This window comes from Vanessa tameamea, chromosome 10, assembly GCF_037043105.1.
Source record: "Vanessa tameamea isolate UH-Manoa-2023 chromosome 10, ilVanTame1 primary haplotype, whole genome shotgun sequence".
Taxonomy (NCBI): Eukaryota; Metazoa; Arthropoda; class Insecta; order Lepidoptera; family Nymphalidae; genus Vanessa; species Vanessa tameamea.
Genome location: NC_087318.1, coordinates 7,041,220 through 7,064,726, shown reverse-complemented (window position 1 = coordinate 7,064,726; position 23,507 = coordinate 7,041,220). Strand labels below are relative to the sequence as shown.

The window sequence follows — 23,507 nt, the reverse complement described above, 5'->3', positions numbered from 1 at the left end:
GCTGGAAGACGTGAGAACTTTCACATGCCTCATGAGAATCAGCGAAACGGAGCGCGATGGAAAAACCTATTTCTTAAGAGCAGACCTTCGCCTAACAGTGGGACATTCACGGTATTAAAATGAATTAAAGACACATTACCTGTATTGTAATTTAATAAATTTATCAAAATACCTTTATCCTTACAATACAATTATTACAATCTAATAAATGACTATCTCGTCTAATCTGCATCGTGTTATTTGTACACAACGAATATGATAATAAATTCTTGTAATATTATTTTATTAATAAATAACATATACAAGATTCGAGCATATTTAAAATGCTTTTATACAACCAAACAATCCAGTCTAGTCATTGCTGCACAATAAAATATACGTACCTATATAGGTACAATGTAACAATCTATTCAGAACAATATTATGAAACTAATTTTCGTAAGATTTGAAATTTCTTATATAAAAATTTACAAAAAAAAATCTTTGACGTTTTCGACATTGAAACCTTAAATTATAAATTATTACGTAATGTATATACATTAATATTATGAATAGATTATTTGTATGATGACAGGCAAGTCGATTGTAATAATTATTATTAAGACCGCTCTCTTTAATCAGATTCACTAGTAAATTACTTAACGTATTTCAATAGATCACCAAAATATGTTTTATTTTTCTTTGTATAATGACGTTAAGTTATTATCAAATTAATTGTTAGTTAATAAAATAACGTTATTATTTTAGACAACGTTCTAAATTAATTTGGATCGGTGCATAGAATATAATTGACGGCTGTATTAAATGATCATCTGTATGATAATCTTTCCATGAACCCGCCAAATATATATTTGTTATATTTTTAACGAAGGCGTTTTAGAATATAAAATTAAATTTTAATTAGTCCGAGACTATCTTTAAGTCGTTTGTATACTATAATACATAAAAAAATAATCATTTGTTTCACTATCTGCCTGTCATCAATACGAATTAAAATTTTATCGATATTACAAACTATTACTTTCTCTTTAAATTGTCAGGAATATAGTTGTCTTTTCCGGGAATGCCTGTTCCACCAGAGTCACCTAACCAAGGATACCTGAAAAATATCAAAACAATTAATTGATATTACCTAACTGTAAATTAGTAAAAAAATATTTCAAAAATAATATTCCATAATTTCGAAGTAAACTTTTACTATTTAATAATAAATAATACTTACTGATTCGGGCATTCAGTGCAAGTCTCCATATAACGGGTATCAGTAAAGTTTGTGTCTGGATGTTTGAAAGATAGCGCGCACTTATTGGAGAGGTTACAAGGTGCTGGTGGTAGATCCTTCTTGTCACATCGCCACGCCTCGTAGTTGTTGAGTGCCTTTAGCGACCGCGGGTCAGTTATCCAAGTTAGGGCTTGTGTTACAGTCACAAACCAAACGTCATCCCTGGAAATGAATTACATTTTTATTGCACCTAATATTTAAATACAATTATAAGCTACAAGCATACTTTACAATTATTTTAATAACTTTCCAATAATATAATTTGTTTTCGAAAACTATGTTGAAGTACGTGAACATACCACGAACATACTTTCTTGTAAAACTTAATTGATATTTATTGTTTTTCAAACGCCAAATTATATATAATAGGATTATACAAAAATAAAATTAATAAAGACATAGAAATTAATATTTATCAAAATGATACCCCTTCTCCAATATTGAACTCCATTTTTGAAACTGTTTATATTTTCTCAAACACAATATTTTCTATCTATCTCTACTATCCTATAGTTTCAATCCTAGAGCCAATGTTTTGTAATTAAATGAACTTGTTTTCAAATAAACAGAATATTATATAAATGATCCTTATTGAATAGCAAATATAGAGTTATTACGATTCTAAATGCGATAATTTTAAAGAAATACAGGAAAAAAATTTAAAAAATCTTTTGATAGCAATTCGATAGAAGACCAAATAAATACATCGCTAGTACAATTGCAATAAGGGGAAAATGTGCGCTCCATTGAATTGCACAGACTCCTATTCACTGCAAATAATTAATTAATTTGCAATGAATAGAAGTCTTATTACCGCTTCTTGAAATGGTTTTGAAATCAATAGTTCTTTTTATTTATGCTAATGGTAAATATAAAAAGCCAAATGGCAATGTTCTATTTATACTTTTATATTATTAGAGTTTGCCAAATAAGTCAATTGATTCTGTGAGTACGATTCCACTAGCCAAAAATTAATTATTTTTTAGATTGGCGGGCGAGTATATGGGCCATCTGACAGTAAGAGGTCACCACCGCTCATAGACAAAGGTGCTGTAAGAAATACTAACCATTCCTTACATTGCCAATGCGCCACCAACCTTGGGAACTGAGATATAATGTCCCTTGTGCCTGTAGTTACACTAGCTCACTCAGCCTTTAAACCGGAACACAACTATACTGAGTACTGTTGTTTTGCGGAGAAATATCTGATGACTGGGTGGTACCTACCCAGACAGTCTTCCACAAAGCAAAATTTCGAAAGAGTCCGTATAAAAACACTTCGTAAGTTTCGAAGTCTTATTAACGAGTCAACTTTTACGGTTACTCTTATGTCCGAAATGATCAGTAACTGACAATAACGATTCGTTGAATACTATTAAAGATATTAAAATTCTTCCAAAATGAATAAAAGGTACCTACAACAATTATGATGTAACCTAATCCTACATAAATGACAATTATAGTTATCATACCGAATTCGCTTCAGCAATATTCATAAAAAACTGTTACAAACATATATTGAGATACTATATTGAATAATATTTTAGTATACTAGATATACAAAAACACAATATAACTATCAAGACTCCTAATAATTTTGCCAAGAATAATATAACTAGCCGAATACATGTGTAGGGCACATAAACTTACAAGTTAGACGCCCACTGCAGGAATTTATGTAAGCCTCGCTCGAGCTCCTTGATTTGGAACCAGTTGGTGTGGAAAGGCATCATATATGGCGCTCGGTTTTGGTCGTAGTACCTGGTGAAATCCTCTTGAAGCCATTCGAAAACCTGAATTTTAAATATAACAAATATGACTGATTAACAAATAAATATCAATAAACTAGCATCCGCATAAATGCAAACTAACTTTACTACTACTGTTATTATTGTATGTGTTATTAGTAAAATTATAAATTGATTCAATCAATGCTAAGCACCGAGATTTCCCTGAGATGAGACTAAATTAATTTTAACCGAAGATTGCCGATTCAAGCCCGAATAAGCATCACAGAATTAGAGCAGCTTGGCGAAATAAGCTCCTAAACTTCTCCTGATGAGGCCATTGCCCAACAGTGGGAGGTTTGCAATAAATATGTCGTTAGTTTGATTCTGTTTATTTAATAATAGTTTTGATATTGCGCTGTTCGACACTGTGAAATTTATTATTATTATTATTTATTTTTTATTATTTTTATTTTCGAATCGGCAAAAATAAATTTCAACATTGAATTTTAAAACTACGAAATACTATTTAGTAGATAGTCAAAAATTATTGCTCCGTGTAAATTCTATTCGAACAATGTCGCAGGCGTGACTCGCAATTGAATAAATCGCCAACATACCCAACATGCAAACATTTACAATTATTCTGTAGCCGTGAGGAAAAATCAATTACACATAGTGCGGTCAAAACACGCCTGGGTTTTATTTCCTTGCGCGTTTAATTTGTTCTCTATCGGAACGGAAATTAAACCGTTTAAGAGCAGAAAAAACTTGAGATAAAACGTTCGAAACAACTTTCAAAACATTCTCGTTACACGCTCGTGTTTAATTAATGAAGTTTGTCGCCACCTTATAACAAACCGTGATTGTAGAAAACTTACAAATCATATTTTCACGTGAAATTTACATCATAAAATTGACTCTCTAGTCTTTGCAACTAGTTTATGTAATAAAAATTTACAATTTTATATTCAACTTTACATACCTTTAATCAAAATACACTATAAGTAGTGTTAAGTTGAATTTACTTGAATATTTTTTTTTTAAAATACGAAAATAATAAGACTTCAAGGACTTACCTCATTGGCATCGTGATTGTGCAGAACGCACTGATCCAAGTAAGGACAATGTCCACCTTCATAAGTCTCTACATAATGAGCGTTGAAAGGAACTTCCCACAGACCTGTCAAAAGAAAATTACGAATAAATGCATACTGACACGATACCAACTAAATCCACAAATTACCAAATGTTTCTAACATTATTTAAATAAATATATCTCTATACCCCTTCAATCACGCTTACATGGACCACATACGAGAGCTCTTAAGTCTGATCTAATACCACTCACTGTAACACGAACAACGTATGTTTTGCGACTGTATAATGTAATAATTTTGCTTAAAAAATAAATTCTACAAATGGCTACACTTTTTTTTATTTTTTTATATGATTTTTTACAAATGTAAATATTTAATATATTTTTTTTTAATAAATTTTTTATATGATTTTTAAAAATTTCAACTACCTATTTTCTTTGTTGACGAAATACATTAATATGTTTATTTCTATACCCTCCTATAGTCTGAGCGCTTTTGCAATCGATTCTCTCGAACTTGGCCTCGCACACTACCGTTGCTCACGACGAGAATGTGTGTGCAGTTACTTACACTCATGCAGTATCTTGTACTAAACGTGTAGGGAACGATAAGCGGCTATCTCAACACTTTCATATTCACTTGTCTACTACTGGTATTGATACCGTATTCCAATGTACATGGTATTCTATTCTGAATATAAAATTGTTATAATAATATTAATTGATATATGCAGTTGTATTTTTTATGTAATGTCTATTAAGTATTTTAATAATATATTATACAATTATTAATATATTATTACAAGACAAAATGTAACGGTAAAGTAGTTTTAAGAACCATATGAAGTTTAATAAAAAAGTAAATACACAATATCGAATATAATTATAATATTAAAGACTCATATTTTGTTAACATCAAGTTTCCACTCAGTTATATTATGTATTGCTTACTTTACAGGAGACAGACGCCGCGATATGCTGATTATTTCAAAGAATATTTACCATATTATTTTATATTGAATATTATCCTATTGTGGTTTCGAAATTGTACCGTGTGCACATTCGTACACCCTAATTTGGTAATTACACACAATACTAGATAAGTATATGAGATATGAACTAAACAAGTCAATACAGAATAGTCATGAACATTTTATTTCGCTCTTGCTCCGACTTACTTGCTTATCATTGGTGAGCACGACGTGATAACTACATAATGAAAGTCTATTTATTTAAACATATATATATAAAAAAAAAAACATTATTGGATAAAATTATTCATTTTTGTCATTTTGCACAAATTTTATTTGTCCCTTATTCCAGCATAAATATTTTGTATAATTATAAAACTGAATTATTTTAATTAGTGTGTCTGAGGATGGCCGTGAAACAAATGCTTGACTCATACACTAATACGAAACAAAGGCACGCAACAACCATTAGCAAATTACTGAGAACAGTTTTTTTTCTATAGTTTTACAATTAAGCCTTGTTTTCATTCAAAACTACGGGCAGCCATTTTGGATTTTCCTGATTTTACGGTGACTTTGAATATTATCAATCACTACGATACTTACAGTTATTATATTTTTTTAAGATTTAGTGGTTATAAGAATATATTATTAAAAGTTTAATGGGCAAGATGTCAAAGGGTTTAAATACCTGGAAACGATTTGGTAGGGCAGGTGCCAGATTTGCACTCGTGCGCGATCTTGTAATCGAGCGTGTATGGCCACACGGGAATCGGCAGCGGTGGCACGCCCACCGAGCTGTCGTAGATGTAGCCAAAATCTTCTAATACCTATATACCAGGTTAATATGTAAAATATACTTTTGACTATTTACAATATTATAAGAGCTAAGATTTTTGTAACTGACACTATATATTATAAAAGTGCATCTTATGTCTAAGTTAACGTATTATGAAAATTTAAGCGAGACATTCGACTTAAATTAATATGTTTATGGATAACAGATATAATTATACGGTCAAAAATTTGCGATGTGATATATACCTTGAATTGAGTATTACGTCCAGGCTTGAGGAATGGTGCGCGAGCCCCGACGATTTCAGAGCGTGAAACGTTCGCGAACTTTCGTAGGATCTCGCGCATACCGATCATCTCGCCGGCCCACTCTTCGTAGCCTTTGTCTTGGAGACCTTGTTGTTGGGATATCGTGCCTGTTGCTATCTAGTAGTTACAAGATATTTTAATTACATTTTAATCGTTACTTGAACTTCATAGTTTATGTTAATGTACAACAAACGATTTTATTATTAAAAAACGAGTAATGGTATCGTTGCCAATATCCAAAGACACCATCAATACGCTACCTGCACTGTGTTCTAAGTGTTATGCCTCTAATGTCTCTAGTCACAACACACACTCCGCTACATACGCTATTAAAAAGTATTGCTTCTTAGCGGTAAACTGAGTGACGATTGTTCGGTGGCCACTCATAAAATTGCATGAAGATATACCACCTTACTACACCTACAATTGAAATATAATCTTAACCTAATCTAATATTATATTATCTGAATTAAAAACCTCCTGCGTATTTAATACAAATTCGTATTAAAATTTACTGAGTCCAGTTTAAACTATATGTAATCTACCTAAGACGAAAATTAAAAAAAAAAAAGTGAAACTATCTGATCTAATTGTAATGTAAACAGTAAAAATACTTACTTCGTGACCATCGTGTGCGAGCGCCTGCACCATGGCGTAATTACTGTAAATAAAATCAACATTATATTTTATCTCATAAAAGGGATCGTTTTATGTTGATTACATATGCATACCTATAGTCTATTCCAACCATAATAAGACGAATGTCAAATAAACAACATTGGATATAAAATTGATGCGATGTCATTAGTCGAGAGCTTGAATATTCAATGTTATTCATTATGGATATTCGAAAAAATGGCGTTTTCATGTCGACGAAGCTGTTATCGAAACTTTGAAAGTAAAAATTATAGTGAATATAAATATATAAACGGTATTATAAATAAAGACGTATCAATCATGAACTGTTAGTAGTGTGCACTATAGTTGAGCTTTTAGCAAATCGCATGAAATACGTTAATCTATGATTTGTTTATCTTTATTCATTTTTCGAATGGAATAAACTATTCAAATGTATTACAAAAAATATTGTTAAAGATAATTCGTTAGTGTTTTCCTTCAATGAATTAATGTTCCTGCACTCGATCTATAACAAGAGACGTAAAATGTAGAATCCCATAGTCAGTTGCACTTCGAGTCGTATGGGCTAGCTTATAGGTAGGCAGAGATGTGTGCTTATAATCAATATCAAATAACCCGTTTGTCTATATTAAAAAAACGTGTAACAAAGACAATTTAAAATGCAATTAAACCTACACCACTTCCAATATACAATAATTACAGACATTTTTATATATTATTATGTAACGTTCAAATAAAAAATGACTTTCAACAAATATAGGTCAGGTATACTTAGTAAAGTTACTAGCGAAACAAAATCGAAAACTGTAAATTACATTTGATATTGTACTAAAGAAACGATAGTGTACTTGAACTCAGGCGTCTTTGTTCGCAGTAAATGCTATTAACAGCGACAAAGTAAAAATAACGCAAGCTCTAGAATACAACGACGAAATATCTTCGTCTTTTAATTTAAGCAAAACTTTTTCATTTCTTTTATGACACGAGATATCCGCCCTGATTCCATACGGGTATATTTGGTTTTAATCCAGTTGTCTGTGTATTGCAACACCGACCTCCATACCCTGGATTGCTACGGAGAAATTCTTAAGAGAAAAACCGAATTACATTTGTCCCGCCCGGGATCGAGAGGCACGAGCTGCTATAAAAAGAAGAGAGCACGCCAACGTGAATGTTAATAATATTTCACAACCAATATTATTACATTTCAGAGACAATTACTTACCTAGATCAAATACAAAGATTCACGTACTTATATACATTTACGTAGAACTTATAATAATGTTTATTTTGTATATTTACGTTATGTTGATTTCGGTGTTTTCGGAAATTTAATAAAATTTGTACATGGTCTTTTCGTTATCTTTTTTAATTAGCCTAAAATCTATAATGTAGGTATAGCCCTAATATGTATTTAGTCATGTCATGAAGTCAGGTAATTAAATAAACAGAATTCGATCTAAGTAATATGCAGATAGATTTACCACACCCCAATTAGACATTCATGGTTATCCCATCTAATTGAAATTCATAATAAACAGCCCCCGTGTTAAGACTTTTTAATTAAAAAGACTTAAGTCGGGCTACCTAGTATATGTATTTAAAAAACGATTCGTACTTTCTCATCGTAGAATTATTGTCTGATAATCAATTTACATTATTTATTATTATTATTAATATTAGTTTCTGTAATTTTCACACATTTTCCCTACTATCCGTTATTCGTAACCTTCTGATCCATAATTAGCAGAAAAAGATTATGAATTAGACAATTCTACTTTCCGTATTCCGTAATCAAAACGAATCGTTTCATGAATTAACTTCGGGCATTAATCGCTTTCAGCTGTAAGTAATTCAATTTACAGTAATTTCTCGTTCCATTTTTGTACGTATCGTCCACAAAGAGTTCATGTTCATACGTTTTTCAAAATATCATTAAGAGGAAAATAACAAATGACAGTTTAATAATCCAAAAACAACCTCTTTTCGAAGGAAAATAAATTTCTTCTTTATTTTACATTATGACTCTAAAAAAAAACCGAAAATGTTATACTACAAAACTTTCTGAAGTTGGGTCTTACTCTTATAGTGAATAACGAAGTTTTTTTATTTAATTACACCGGCAATCGTGCTACCTGATGATAAGTGGTCACCATGGTCTATAGATATTCGTTCGCCAATACGCCGCCAACCTTGGGAACCAAGATACTATGTCCAATATATTGACACTGACTTATTTAATACTAAAGTATTGGCGGTAGAATTTGCAATGCGATAACCCACCCGAACGAGATTGCGCCAAGAACTACCACCAAGTAATTATTTTAGCAATATGATATGCAACTTCATTTATTAAAGATGGCATTGCATAATGTATATTTAAGTATTATATTACGAAATAACTACAATGATAGCTTGCGAGTTGCTGACATGGTATGTACATACATAAATGTATAATATATTTTTAGCATAGCTGATTATGTAAAATCTTTAAGTATTTTTTTTTAAAGATAAAACACTAATAAAACTTCCTAATATCTACGTAAATTTAATATTAACCTTTCATTGAATTATATTTTAAAAGAATCGTAAATTAAGTTCGTTTGCGTCAATTTAATCTTTAATACCATATAGTAAGAACTACAATTCTTTGTACACGAAATAAAACATAATGAAATTACAACGAACATTATATACCGGCAGCTTATTGCAAATTTAGTTTCAATTGAAATATAATGTGATAACCGTAAGACGGATATTACTTTCATTATTACGAACATTCTCTATATAAAGGCGGTTAACCGCGCCGTTCACGGTTAATCTTCATTATTAATATTTTAGCAAAATACGCTAGAAAGTGTTTGAGATACGGGCTGTTCCCCAATACTAACCTGTACTCGTGAGATAAGAAGAAAGTGCCCCGAATTGGGCAGTCGTTTGGATTACGTAATTTCCCATTAAAAACTTTCTTGTATAAGTCGTAGTTGTTCAAATTAACGGCGCCATCAAATGTGAGCATTATCATTTGCGGCGTCTGAAATTAAACATTGAAACGTAAAACTTAATTAATGTTTATTAAAGTTATAATAACGCATCACACTAATTGGCCAGATTCTGGTCACACAATATATTAACAGCAACATACGGAGCGCGTTCTCTCAAAATTATTAAATATATCATTCGCCTTAAAAGTAGTTACTTTTAAATAAATAACAATATACAAATAGGTTGGATTTTTTAAATATTATTTTCAACATTTTAAACATAAGGTCATACACACATGACGCGATATTTAAAAGTAGGTTGTGGTTTCTCAGAACAATGTTAAACCACATTTAATGACACATTTGACATATTATTATTAAAAAAAAAACAAAGAGTTGTATGTATGTACTTATATAATCCGAAAATTCGCTTAAATTTATACAAATCCAAGTGCTTTAGAATTGCTGCAATTCAATTAACGTGCTCCGCGCGACTACAATGTTATTTGTTCTCAGACTTACGTCCTCTGGATCCAGACCGCCCGGTATGAGAGTGCCGTCCTTCGAACAAAAACAATATGGAAGCTGACATTCCGCTGGATCGCACTTCAGCGCTAAGTCTGTTGGAGTCTCTGTTATGGGAGCTGGTGCTATACAAAATTAAGAAAACGTTGTTAACAATAAGTATGATTATTTTTATATTATAATTTAAATGAGATAAATGAAACTTAAATTTAAATAATAATTGATGTTTTCAATTAATCTGTTTTCCAGTTAACATATTTTTTATTCTACTTTTATAATTAATCATAGGTTTATCAAAAAATTACTTATTAAGAATACCCTGCAAAACATTAAAATCGTCCGGGGGATTATCCACCTCAATTAAAAATACGATTATAATTTGTGCATGTGTAATGTGCTTATATTCACAACTAGTATATAATGTAGTGTACATATTATGAAACGTTAGCTAGTTCACCTTATTTTCGTGAAAAAAAAACATAGTAGAAGGGGGATGGCACAAGATAGCGTGACTGAAGTTTAAACAAAAATATTAAAATTACGATACTGTGTCTTAATTGAATTCACTGAGGAGTTTACCAAATAGGAGAAACAAAAATGATTCTATTGTAATTGAACGAAGCAGATCTTATATTTAAATGCGTGTGACTAATCTAAGCGGTATATGCCTCTGCTTTCGTTGAAAGTGGACAAAGCATTGGATCCTCGAAAATAATTTCGACACACTAACTCTATAACAAGAAGTGATTTCTATTTCAATATTTATTAAGCCAGTGATCACGAAGCTATTCAAACAATCGCTTCAAGATCACAGCGAAGGCTATGTACACAGGTGGAGTGCATTTCCCATCGGTAAACAGACATACTGTGCGAGCAGGCATTTGCAGTTGTATGTTTGGCATCCGTGCCATCTCGCTTGTCTCGCCTCTTGTTTCGTGACACGGTGGGTATGCTCTAGTACATTTGTGTTTGTAACGGGATAAAGCTACCAAAGTGTACAGTAATACGTATGTTGCACGACTACTAATTGAATTTTAAGTTCGTGTGGCAATAATGACTTTGTTGGGGTGTGTTTAATTGATTAGTTAAATTATACTGAACGTGGAAGGAGCAATACGTAAATTATTTGCTTAGACGGAAACAAACCTAATAATTCTGTTATTTGTCGTCGTTATTTGTAAAGATAGTGTTTGGGTGTTTTTAGTAATTTATGTGATTAGCAGCAAAAGGTATACGTACTTGTTGGTATTGGACCACATCTTGCTTCCACTTTAAACGTACAGTATTTACTGATGTCGTCAAAGTATAAGCCAGATGGACATCTGTTCAAGTAAGGATATCCATCTACACACTGGAATAAAATAAATTTTATTAGATTGAAAGATTTTTGTAAATACAATTATGTAATACATAACTATGACTCACTTGGTTTACAAATATTTACAAACTAAAAATGAACAGTATTATTTGTCCCCAACAAAAGATTTCGATCGATCCCATACCTCTCCTAGTATTAATTTTAATAATATTATATTTGATTAAAACATCAAGAATTTATTATGTTTAGATTTAAATTTCGGAATGCTTTTAGGTAGTAGGTAGGTAAGGTAGGTAGTAAAGTTTCAGGAATACGCCGTTTTATAACATCATATTTGTCGCCCGCGATTCAGAAGTTGGTTGTCAGCTAGGCATTAAATATAGCCTTTGTTCCTTCTTAGAGTTCGAGCTTGCTTGATAGCAAATTCATCAATTTCGGTTCAGTATTTTGGCCGTAAAATACAGACAAACAGACAGACACGACATACAGAATTACTTTCGCATTTATAATATTAGTATATATTTCCTTTTTTTAGAGTTCTGCAGAGCAAAATTGATAATATTAATAACCATAATTAATATTAATTTCGATAATTGATCACGTTTGACGCAATACTAGGTAGCGCTCTGTTATCAATTAACATTACTTTGTAATTAATAAAAAGGGTGATATCCACGTAAAATGTTGAAATGTCTTAAGCACTGTTCTAGCAGTATGAAATTTTGCAAAAGAACTAATTATGGAATGAAGGTGAGGATGAATAAAGAAATAATTTCTCAAAATTCAACTCAACTCAAGTTAAATGTAAGCTGACTTTGAAATTCGTCATTTATAGTTTTAAAAATTTGGAAATCGATATTTAAGTTTCTGTTTATTAGACATTTGTTGAGAACCGAGATGGCCAATGATTAGAATGCGTGCATCTTAACCGATGATTGCAGATTCAAACCCAGTCAAGCACCACTGAATTTTCATGAGCTTATTGATTTTATGCTATTTGTGTTTATAATCATCTCATGCTCGACGGTGGAGGAAAACGTCTTAAAGAAACCTGCATGTCTAAACTCAACGAAATTCTGCCACATGTGTATCCACCAACCCGCATTGTAGCAGCGTGGTGGAATATGCTCATAACCTTCTCCTCAAAGGGAGAGGAGCCAGCCCAGCAATGGGTAATTTACAAAAAACTCGGTGAATTTATGAACAGTACGATGTATACGGTATATTTAGTAACGACGTCAACTCCGATTAGCAATTCGATTCTTATATTAGACAATCTCGTTCAAATAGCCAAATACCTTCAGTATTGGGAAAGAGTAACGAACAATTATGAACATATGCAAATAAAACAAACCCCTCCCACGTCTTTATTCATCATGGCGAAAGTGCACCTCTACGGGGGCTTACTTTCAAGCGGCTTACGTTAAAAGGCTGAGAACATCGGAGAGCTCTAACAACGTTGTGCAAACGTCTCTGCGAGAAACGACACGAGTAATATTATATCATGTCACATATTCAATAACATCGATCGATAAGCAATCAAAAAAATCAGTGAATAAAATGTCTGGCATTTTTTTTTAATATCCAGTTTGTCATAATGAATTAATGGACGCAACTAGAACCTTGAGCAAATTACAAAGCAGAGATTTTTATTCATCTCGTGATAATGGAACACAGCCCTGGAAGACTGACTCGTAGACTATTTCGAGATAATTTTGAGCTTTCAAAGGATATTACCTGACACTTATAAAAAATAAAGCATCGTATGGCAATCACGTTATGAAGTAGAATCTTTTTAGCAAGAACAACCCAAATTACATCGATTCAAACATGAACCCTTATTGACACCAGCCCCTAACCATGTCATAATTCAATTTAATGTTACAATTTCAAATATTTAGTTGCATGCAATCACCATTAGAGACACAAAAAAAAATAAAACAGCTCTTTACACATTTTATTCCTCATTTCAAATTCACATAAACATATAATCGTTTTATTAGACTTCTATTGGTCAGTTCGCGCCGTTTACAAATTAAATTGTCAATAGAAATCCAGTTCCTTAGCGCTTCAAAACCGGTTACACTCAGTCTCAAAGGTACATATAATTATTTCATTTACAATTTTAAGGCACATAAAATGCAAACTAAGTATCTAAGCACGATAGTAAATGATTTGAATATGGAAATTTATAAAATAAGATATAATTGAAATCCCATTGGGAAGTCTTTTGATACCAATGAATTTTAAAAACTTTTACCGATATTTCGGCAACCGATATTTAATTTAATGTCTTTTTGAATTGTAACAGTTTTCTTGGTGTAGTTGCTTGCTTGAATGTTTCAAGTTATTAAAAAAAAACACAGAAAATCTTATGATTTGTAGTAGTCTGAACTAAGGAAGATAGCAATGTTAAATGAATCATTTAATCCTTCGCCTAATATCTTCGCCTCTGGGCGAGTCGGATTAACACCATCGGACTATATGACTGAAGTTCTAGAGAGTGCACCTGGTTATACTCAGATATTTATGCATTACAATACCTCCTGTATAGCTGGCTCTATTGAATAGTAGTATCTGTTGAAAATGGCCGCCGTAAATGAAATTCGGTCAGGACGGCATAATGTACGTATTTACGCTGGTGAATGTGGCTTTCGGCTCGCGTGTCGTGTAGACAAATGATAATATCAACTCTAAAGCATGTTTTTCAACGCTTTATTGCATAATGAAGCCTGATAAGTTTCATTAGTTTTAATTTAATGATCTTTTTTTATAACCAAGAGTCAAATTAGAATTTGATAATGTAGGCGAACTAAGCCACTCCTACCCTTTCTTTATTTACTAGGAATAGAATTCTCATAAAAAAGGGTCAGCGGATTTTGATGGAAATTGTAATATAAATAACTCATACACTACATACGTAACCTATCACTCGTTAGGTAGCCTATGTAGCTTATATCCTCAAAAACGAGCGAAGCCACGGGGAAAGCTATTTGTCTTAAAATACTGAGCGATGACGATGAAAATAATAATTTCCATTACTTACCGTACATACATTATAAATTAATATATAATATCTTACTCAAGTCAATATTAAACATTGTTTTTTTTAATTAAAAGCTTTTATTGAACTTCGATTGAATATAACGAACTACTAACTTGGTAGAACCGGCGACAAGTGGCGGGATCAGCAAAATTACCGTTGCCTGTAGTACCTTCGGGACAGACGAATTCAACCGCTTCTTTTTCTTTCTGGCTATTTACTGTAAATGAAACATTAATTCTCCCATTAATCTCTATAAAAGAAACAACAAAAAAAATACAATTTTACATATTTTTTTCAATTCGCCGCTATTGTTTTTAAATCTTAAAAATAAATGATGTCGTACTAATGTTATAATATATATATTTTTTAATATAACATTTTTTTTAACGAGTTTGACAAATGTATTATGATTTTAACATAAAGAAGGTTAAGGTCAAATTTACGGATAACATATTATTTTATGGTAATTTTAGTATTCTATTAACATAATAAACGAAAAAATTAAAGTGTTAATTAAATATTTACAATATAATCTTCCTATATAAATAATATATGTAGAATTATAAATTCTAATGCTCTAATACTAAGATAGATAGAAGAGCCTTCCGATTTGAAAAAATCAAGCATACCGTTTTGGCGGTGACACTAAATTTTATACCTCCTTATTGTAATTTCGTTTTTATATGTAATTTAATTGATAACTGAATTTCATTCTATTGAATTTTGTGTCATCTTATAAAATACATCAAACGCCAAAATTTAAAATGCATCACTGTTTTATTTAAACGAATAGGTATATAAATCTGATATAATGTAATCTTAAATAATTATAGCCATATCCATACAAACATTTATTGTTGAATCATATATAATTATTAATCAACTATTTATGTTAAAATCTATTTCAGTATCGTCTTTTAAAATTTTTTTTTTTTGGACATTAATTGCTGTTCAGCAATAAAATCCGTTTTTTTCTTACTGAGCCGAAATACTCGCAAGAACTACCTTCCTAATAATAGGAGGTACACATAACATATAACGAAATAACAGCTGTTGCTATCCACAACATAGATAAACTACTATTTCCCCTGAAATTATGTGGTATTTTCTACTACAAGAAACATATATCTTTATAAAAAATCCTATAATCAACAACAACGGTTAGATTATAGCAATATTACATAATATTACAAAAAAATGCGTGTAAAATACGAAAGTATGATTAAAATCAATCATACAGTAATAAAAGTATTATATAAGAAGGTAAAAACTACAATCTTTACAGATTATTAACTTCAGAAGCGGAAGTACATTTAAGCTAGCCATTTCTCTTCAACATGAAATATTTACTACGCTATCCGTCATAATGCACGCTTATAATCACGTGATTTGAAGTGCACGATCGGTACATCTTTGTGTAAGCGAGTTACGTATTGTTGACTGGTTTCCAAACTTACGAGTTGTGAGTAATTATACAGAATTACGAATGCCGGCCGCGTATTTTATTCTCTCTGAGCAAACGAGTTAGAACACCAAGACCCCAAGGAGAACTGGATTTAGCGTTTGATTTATCAATGATTACTTGCCATGAAGCAGAGCATCGTCGATTAATTTGATTAAAATAGACTTAACAGCCTGTATCTTGTAATTGAGATTGGTCAAAAATTCCTATTTTAGCCTCTGCTAATAGTTCAAGTACTTTGACTTGATATTTATTGATAGTAAAACTTAACAAAGATAGTATCAGTGTTACGGAAATAGATAAACGAACATAAAAAGGGAAAGATTGTATGACAAAAAAATACACTGGCTATAGAACTTAACAGAGTATTTTATTATTTAATTTTATTTAAGAGGAAAAAATATCTGTAATAACATTCGAAACTCATATGACGAAGATTAGCTATAATTTGTTAATATGATTTTTTTTATGATAATTTGTTAGGTACATCATTGATATTGTAATCAAAACATATTAATAAAAGCGATGAAACAGATTTATTACTTTTATCTTTCTCATTTGAATTATAATTGTAGGTTTTATTTAATACTGATATATAAAATAGCATTAAAGAATAGAATATAAATTTTAATTAACAGACTGACATTTACGGCAAGGAAGTACTTACGGCGAATAATCGTATAGGTTATATTTAAAAAATGTGATACGTATCCAGTTTTTTTTTTTTTAATTGCATGCCAGTTTGATTTTTTTTCCTTAATTTTTTTTCATAATATAGATATATTAAAATAATAAATCAACACAGCAAAACATGATTGTTTCTTATGTGTGATGGTAATCGAAAAAATTAGAGCTAATGATTATAAAATAATTCCAAGTTAAGTTGTTAAATTGTTTATGTTTTTATTGTAGACATCTTTACCGAAATCAACTCCTACTATATTTATTTATAGGTATTGTGTATATTATTATGTATATATTTTTAATTATAATTTAATTATATATTAAATATCCATCGATAAGATAATATGCTAAAGCGTAATTTTTGGCTAAAAACATGTAATAAATAAATGTTTAATATTTTTGTCAATTGTTACATGTAAAATCATTGGGTATGCCTTGAATTTTAATTTATAATTAAATTAATATGAACGACCATTAGTAATAAGATTATTCAATGTATTTATTAACTTAAGTTAAGGTGAATCTTAATAATCAAATATATTTATATCCATCGAGAACTGCTGTTTGTTTTTTTTAAACTACAAGTTCTCTGAAATTTATATTGAACAACCTTGGCATGCCGCAAGCAAAATGGTGTGAATACGTATGTCAATAATATCTAACTTTATTGCCTGCTGTAACAACTTTCTATTGTGGATGACATTAATATTTTATACATATATATATATATATATATATATATACATATAATATATTCGAACTGTAGCAGCAATCATACAGTCTTTTATTTAGTTGACGTTTCGACAGAATTGCACCTATCGTGGTCATGAGTTGAAACTCAGTCAGTCGTCAAGATCGAGAAAAACAAAAAAGAATGATCGCGATTAAAACCCGTTATATTACAAAAAAATATACACCGCGAAAGGTTAAAGTGTACAATATATATACGGCTTTAGTTAAAATATACGAACTTTTGCGATATTTCGACATAATTATATTTTTAACAACTTCTTATTTTAAACAGGGTCAAAACTTTTACAATACGAATACGTAATATGTTTAATATTAGTACATAATACCTTTTAGCATTATATAATTTTTGCATATCCGTAACATTTAGTAACTACATAATAATGGAAAAGGTATAATAATAAGGTATAGAATATATTCCTGAAGAATTTAATAAATATATTTTCAAAGCAAGTAAACCTGTTTTCATTTACACATTTTTTTTTTTATTTAAGTATACGTGTTCGTTAATTTGCTTATTTTACTTCAAAGTTATTTCCTAGTATTATATAGTAACCATTACAATTTCCTTGTTGATTCTTATTCATTCTCCGTAACGCGGTTTGGTATGCGCCTATAGTTTATCGATGGAATGTAAAATTATTTTTTGTGGGAAGGTTACTTACCGACTGCGATGTCTGATAGGACACAATCAATATTTTACAGACTAAAAGCATTTTTCTTGTTTATTTTTCCGTTAATACGATTATCTTTTACTGGGAATTCTGATATCTTAAAAGTAATTATCTACCAAAGCATATTAAAATTTCCTTAAATTATTGTATCCAAAATTATTTGTAAGTAATTTATTTTCCGACTTTTGTTATATACGTTTTAAATTATAAGAGCTATGTACCTAAAAAGTTACAATGTATCCCTGCAATCGACGCATAGATGCCAAGCGCTCGTAACGAAATAAAAAAAATGTGATGTATGCAAGCAACTACACTACACAGATACTTAATAAACCTGTCAGGATACAAGCCCACTATAACATTTACATCAAGGCAAATAGTGTTGAACATATGCGTATATATTCTTTTTTTATATATGTATATGTGCGAATGAAAATATAAATTATATAATTTTGCTATTAAACAGTATTAATTATTATAATTCTCAAGATTTCCAACGTTTTCAATATAAAATATAATTAAGATTCATTTTAATGAACCAATTGATCTTGCCACTCGACGAATCTCGGGCTGGTTATTATATAATTTTCCACTTTCGAACGTGGAGAAGTACCGTCATCCTCTAATATATTACAACCGGTCACGTCCCAATGTCAAGTGAAGGAAAGGACGTATCAACCGCATAATTATTAGTCAGTACACTTAGTAACTAATCATTATAAGACACTTTCTAATTTTTTAATAATATGAACAGCCAATAATATCATTTCGTAATAGTAGCTGTCATATTTTGTCACCATATCTTACTGGTATAATAGGTAACGAAATAACGTACGCACGTTTACACGTTTAATAGAAATATTTTTAACTTCTTTTACATTAATTTTAATGTACGTTTATTGATATTCGTATAAATTGATAATTTTTTGAAACTATAAAGTAATAAATATATTCAATCACTTGCATAAAAAATACGCCCGCAATTTTAAATTTTATGTAATATTATCACAAAAGCATTTTTGCATAAATAAGCTTAAAATTAAAACACAAAATGCTTTCAACTAACCATTCACAAATATGGCACAAAAAATAAATACTCGCGTGTAGGCGGTCATGATGGCCGCACTTCGGCAAACTCAATAATTCGTTAAAGCACCTTTCACCACCGCGCGCACACTGCCAGTTTTACAAGACAGAGGTACTTCGCTCTACCACCACCCAAACTACCGTCTACTACTCGTCTGCACGGCTTTCTCCTTCTAAACCATCTGGTCTAAGGTTCTGGCTATATTGGTAATATTTTACATTATTCAAAGTGCCTATTTAATATTCATCAAGAATGACTTTGGGAATGTTATTATAAAAGTCAATAGTAATAATACTACTTAATAATACCAATATTAATAATGCTGCTCTTTCAGTATCAAAATCTAGGGTTTATTATAAGTACCAAATAGCCTTGGAGATAGAAATGTTTTGACATAAGTATCACTGGCCTATTTTATCACACATATTCAATCACAGTCATTTATTCACAACTTATGCCCACGGCGTCGACCGCATGTATTGTAGGTAATAGTACAGTAATAAGTATGGTAATGGTTTGCGAGAACATTTTGTGTCAATCAATAAAACCATATAATAAATCTTTTTTATACTCTACTTAACTTTGCAGGAACCATATTCATCTAATATGTTTAATATCTCTTTCTCTCTGTCTCTTTATCTTTAACACACAGTATGTTAATTGTATAACACTTGACCCTTATTATTTAGCCTAATATTATATAAAGCATGTAAGTATGTACCAACATATATGATGTATGTATATATAATACATAGTCACGTCAACAAATCGATGCATGTCTATTTATGGTAGTAGTTTTTGGGTTGTGCGCTACACTGTGTCATGTCATTCAATCTGAATTATAATCGATCACAACCAACAAATAATCCTTGTAAATACAACAGAAATCCAAACTACAATCTCTACAGTTAACTACAAAAATATTAGAGACTCGGTAGTAAACATCTGAAATTACACTTTACCTTAATATAAACAAATCATTCATGATAAGATTCGATTCGATTCGATTCATTGTATTAAAAATGTTAAATACAATTGGTAAGGTCATTTAACGCCGTATAACCTGTCTGAACACTACTTATTCCGTGTCCATGGCGTGCTAAAAATAACAACATTTAATTTAAACTACCCAGGTGACCTATAAAGCAAAAATATTTTTTTCTAATCTTGTATTTTTTAATTTATATCGAGCACAGATACTTACAGATAAGATAACTACAAAAGAATACTACCTTAAATACTATTTTAACTCGTAGGTGAAATATCAAGGAATAAAAAGTTGCGTGATTTGTAATTTTTTTCTGGCGAAACTATCTCTTCGCTTCGCCGGTCTACTAGTAGAGAAGTCTGCGTAGTGACGTCATCATTCTTACCTTATCAGCTAATAATTATTATGTAGATACAATGTTTCTTGGATGTTTGTTATTCAATCATTGTTTAAAAAAAGTGATTATCAATTTTAGAAATATACATTAATTAATAATAAAATGTAAAAAAAATATTGTTTTATAAGATTCAATATGTGTAATGCAACCTTATTTGAGCTTTGACAGATTCACCGATAGAAGATTACATTATGAATGTTTTACATAAAGCGATTTTACAAACATAAGGCCAATCCATTTATTTAATTTCCTAAGATATCATTTAAATAAAAAGAGCCGAGATGGCCAATTGGTTAAAATACGTGTATCTTAACCGATGATAGCGAGTTCAAACCCAGTTCAGTACAACTGAATTTTCATGTTCTTAATACAATGGATGTTTAGACCCATCCTATGCCCGGCGGTAAAGGAAAACATCGAGAGAATATATGCACTCGTCAGTAGACACATGTGTAATGTAAAGGCTTCAAAGCTCAGATATTATTTTAATATATTCTAAAGTTGTTTTTCTTTAATTCCGGAGATTACTGTGACTTTTTTAAATATAAAAAATAACTTTATTGTACCAAAAACTTATCTAATTTTTGATGTAGCCAATGTTGATCCCATCTGTTGTCTCATTACGCTTTAATCCAGTAATCATTTGTGAACCTTCTAAAACCATAATGTCTAAACAAATATATATAAATATATACAATTTTATACAAACTAAGCATGTTTTTTTTATGTTATTGGTGGCAAACGAGCAGGAGGCTCACCTGATGGAAAGTGACTACCACCGCCCATGGACATCTGCAACACTAGGGGCTTGCAGGTGCATATGTATACGTAACGCATGTACATATTTATATGTATTCATTCTACCAAATCATTTATTCCACACTAATTTGTACGACTATTGAAAGTAAACGAATGTTATGACAACATTTTGGAAAGTATTACAGCATTTTTATACACATTTTGCAATTTTTATATTGATAAAAACGATGGTAGGCGCTGTTCTTCCAATTCAATCAACGAAACTGCATTGGAGCAGGGCGCTGGAATAAAGGAGAAGAGGAGAACACTGGACTATGCCAAGTTGGCCTTTTTTTATGGGCTGTTACTTTTTAGGTCATGAGACGTTCCTGACAACTTATTAAGAGAAAGCTATCTTCATAATAATACCGAATCAACTTCGTATTAGAAACTTGCTTTATTTTTAAGTAGGAATAAATTAATTGTACTTTTAATTGGTACATATTTTAACTTGAGTCTTAGTAAACGCTTTACGGGCTTTTACTACAAGTTTAATGACATATTTACGGAACATCGAAATATAATTTAGCCACCTATAAAGTAAAATTTAAATCGAGTGTCATTTAGGAGGGTGTTTAGTTAAATAGATTTATCTCTTCCTTTTATCATTCATTGGACAGCATTACATAATTAATCACCCTATAAGTATAATTTATAAGCAATGCCGTAATTTTCCAATTCACACCATAATCAGCTATAAGTGGTAAGGTGATTTTCCTAGTAGTTGTTTGCGAAACTAACATAATTACGACTCACACATTCACTTAACTGCGTTAAAAATCATTACAACTATCTTGTTATAGCGTATTGTTTAAAAAAGATAAATATTTTATTTATTACATCTACTAAAATTAATAGTGAAAATGCCAAAATAAATAGTTGAAGTTTTCAATTTAATTTAACCTTCTATAATGACGAACAAAAGTACTCGTAAGAGCATACTTGAATGAAGTTTAATGACTTCGAATGATTTTATGCAGATTACATACGAGAGTGAATTGAAAAGTTCGTTGCCTCATATGGCCATGATTAAAATATTTAATTCCATCTACCTTAATTATAACATACTCTTTGTCTGACATTTTGGTCTTGTTGATAACATATATTGAGGTCTTGGGTTCATATACTGAGTATTGAAAGAGACTATTGAAAAGTTATTGGGTTTGTAACGGAAATTCTCATGAAAAGCCAAGCTTCGGATAACTGACGCTGCCGTGCCTCGAAGAGCACGTTAAATCGTCTCACATCTGAACTGTTTTCGGTTGTATTCTGTGTGGGATTGACCTTCCCATTGGATTATAAGAGTATACTTGTGATTAAGCACACACGTGTCTACTAGTGTTTACTAGTAGGTACACGAGTACTATAGTGTAAGTATGTATGAAGTATAAGTATAGCCTATTCCAATAGAAGTAGGAAATAACATAAACAAACCATAGATATATGTATTTCATGCGATGTGCTAATAATTCAGCTCTATTGTGTACTACTAAGAGTTTATGATTAATATAAAAAGCGCATCAAATATGATGCGGAATAATTTGACTAATTCGGTAGTTGAGTTCTAAATTATATTTTAAATTTGTATTTTAGTTTTATTTACATTAGGTATTGTTTTTAATTAATTTTGTAAGATTTTAAAAGGTGAACTTTAGTCCGAATTCGTTCATGTTCGAATACGAATTTCCACCACCGTCCTTTGTGGTCATTTTATTTCGGTTGTTATGAAATAAGTTCCTAGTTGTTATACATTTTTGGAGAGCTGATTATGTTTTTAAAATAATCTGCAGGACAAGTTTCATAACGATTTTTTTTTTAAGGTATTTTTGTGTAAAACATTAAAAAAAATTTGAAATAAACGCTTTTTCTGTCTCGCATTTTTAAATTTGGACCGATAATTATTGTTTTTATATTGACAAATAACCAGTGTTTATTCGTTTTTATAAATCAGAAGAAAAAAATAGATTTTAAT

The 23,507-nt window shown here is 30.6% G+C and overlaps 1 protein-coding gene across 1 annotated transcript; it reads right to left on the bottom strand.

The window, feature by feature from the left end:
• Positions 1-135: 135 nt before the first annotated feature.
• LOC113403018 (chitin deacetylase 1) lies at positions 136-19,492 on the bottom strand. Its single transcript, XM_026643469.2, has 12 exons — positions 19,332-19,492; positions 14,809-14,912; positions 11,571-11,682; positions 10,329-10,456; positions 9,714-9,856; positions 6,802-6,844; positions 6,124-6,300; positions 5,771-5,909; positions 4,089-4,192; positions 2,933-3,075; positions 1,223-1,444; positions 136-1,099 (listed from the first exon to the last, which is right to left on the bottom strand). Exons 1-12 carry the CDS (start codon positions 19,378-19,380, stop codon positions 1,018-1,020), a joined length of 1,446 nt encoding a protein of 481 aa, XP_026499254.1. The 5' UTR covers positions 19,381-19,492; the 3' UTR covers positions 136-1,017.
• Positions 19,493-23,507: the final 4,015 nt, after the last annotated feature.

What these genes read in the sequence shown, in the direction of transcription:
- LOC113403018 (XM_026643469.2), bottom strand. Translation starts at nt 19,380, where the DNA reads ATGACCGCCTACACGCGAGTATTTATTTTTTGTGCCATATTTGTGAAT. An exon ending in ATGTGGTCCAATACCAACAA is followed by an intron (nt 10,457 to 11,570) that starts GTACGTATACCT and finishes AATTTTGTATAG; the next exon opens with CACCAGCTCCCATAACAGAG. An exon ending in ACAATCACGATGCCAATGAG is followed by an intron (nt 3,076 to 4,088) that starts GTAAGTCCTTGA and finishes TTTAAAATTCAG; the next exon opens with GTTTTCGAATGGCTTCAAGA.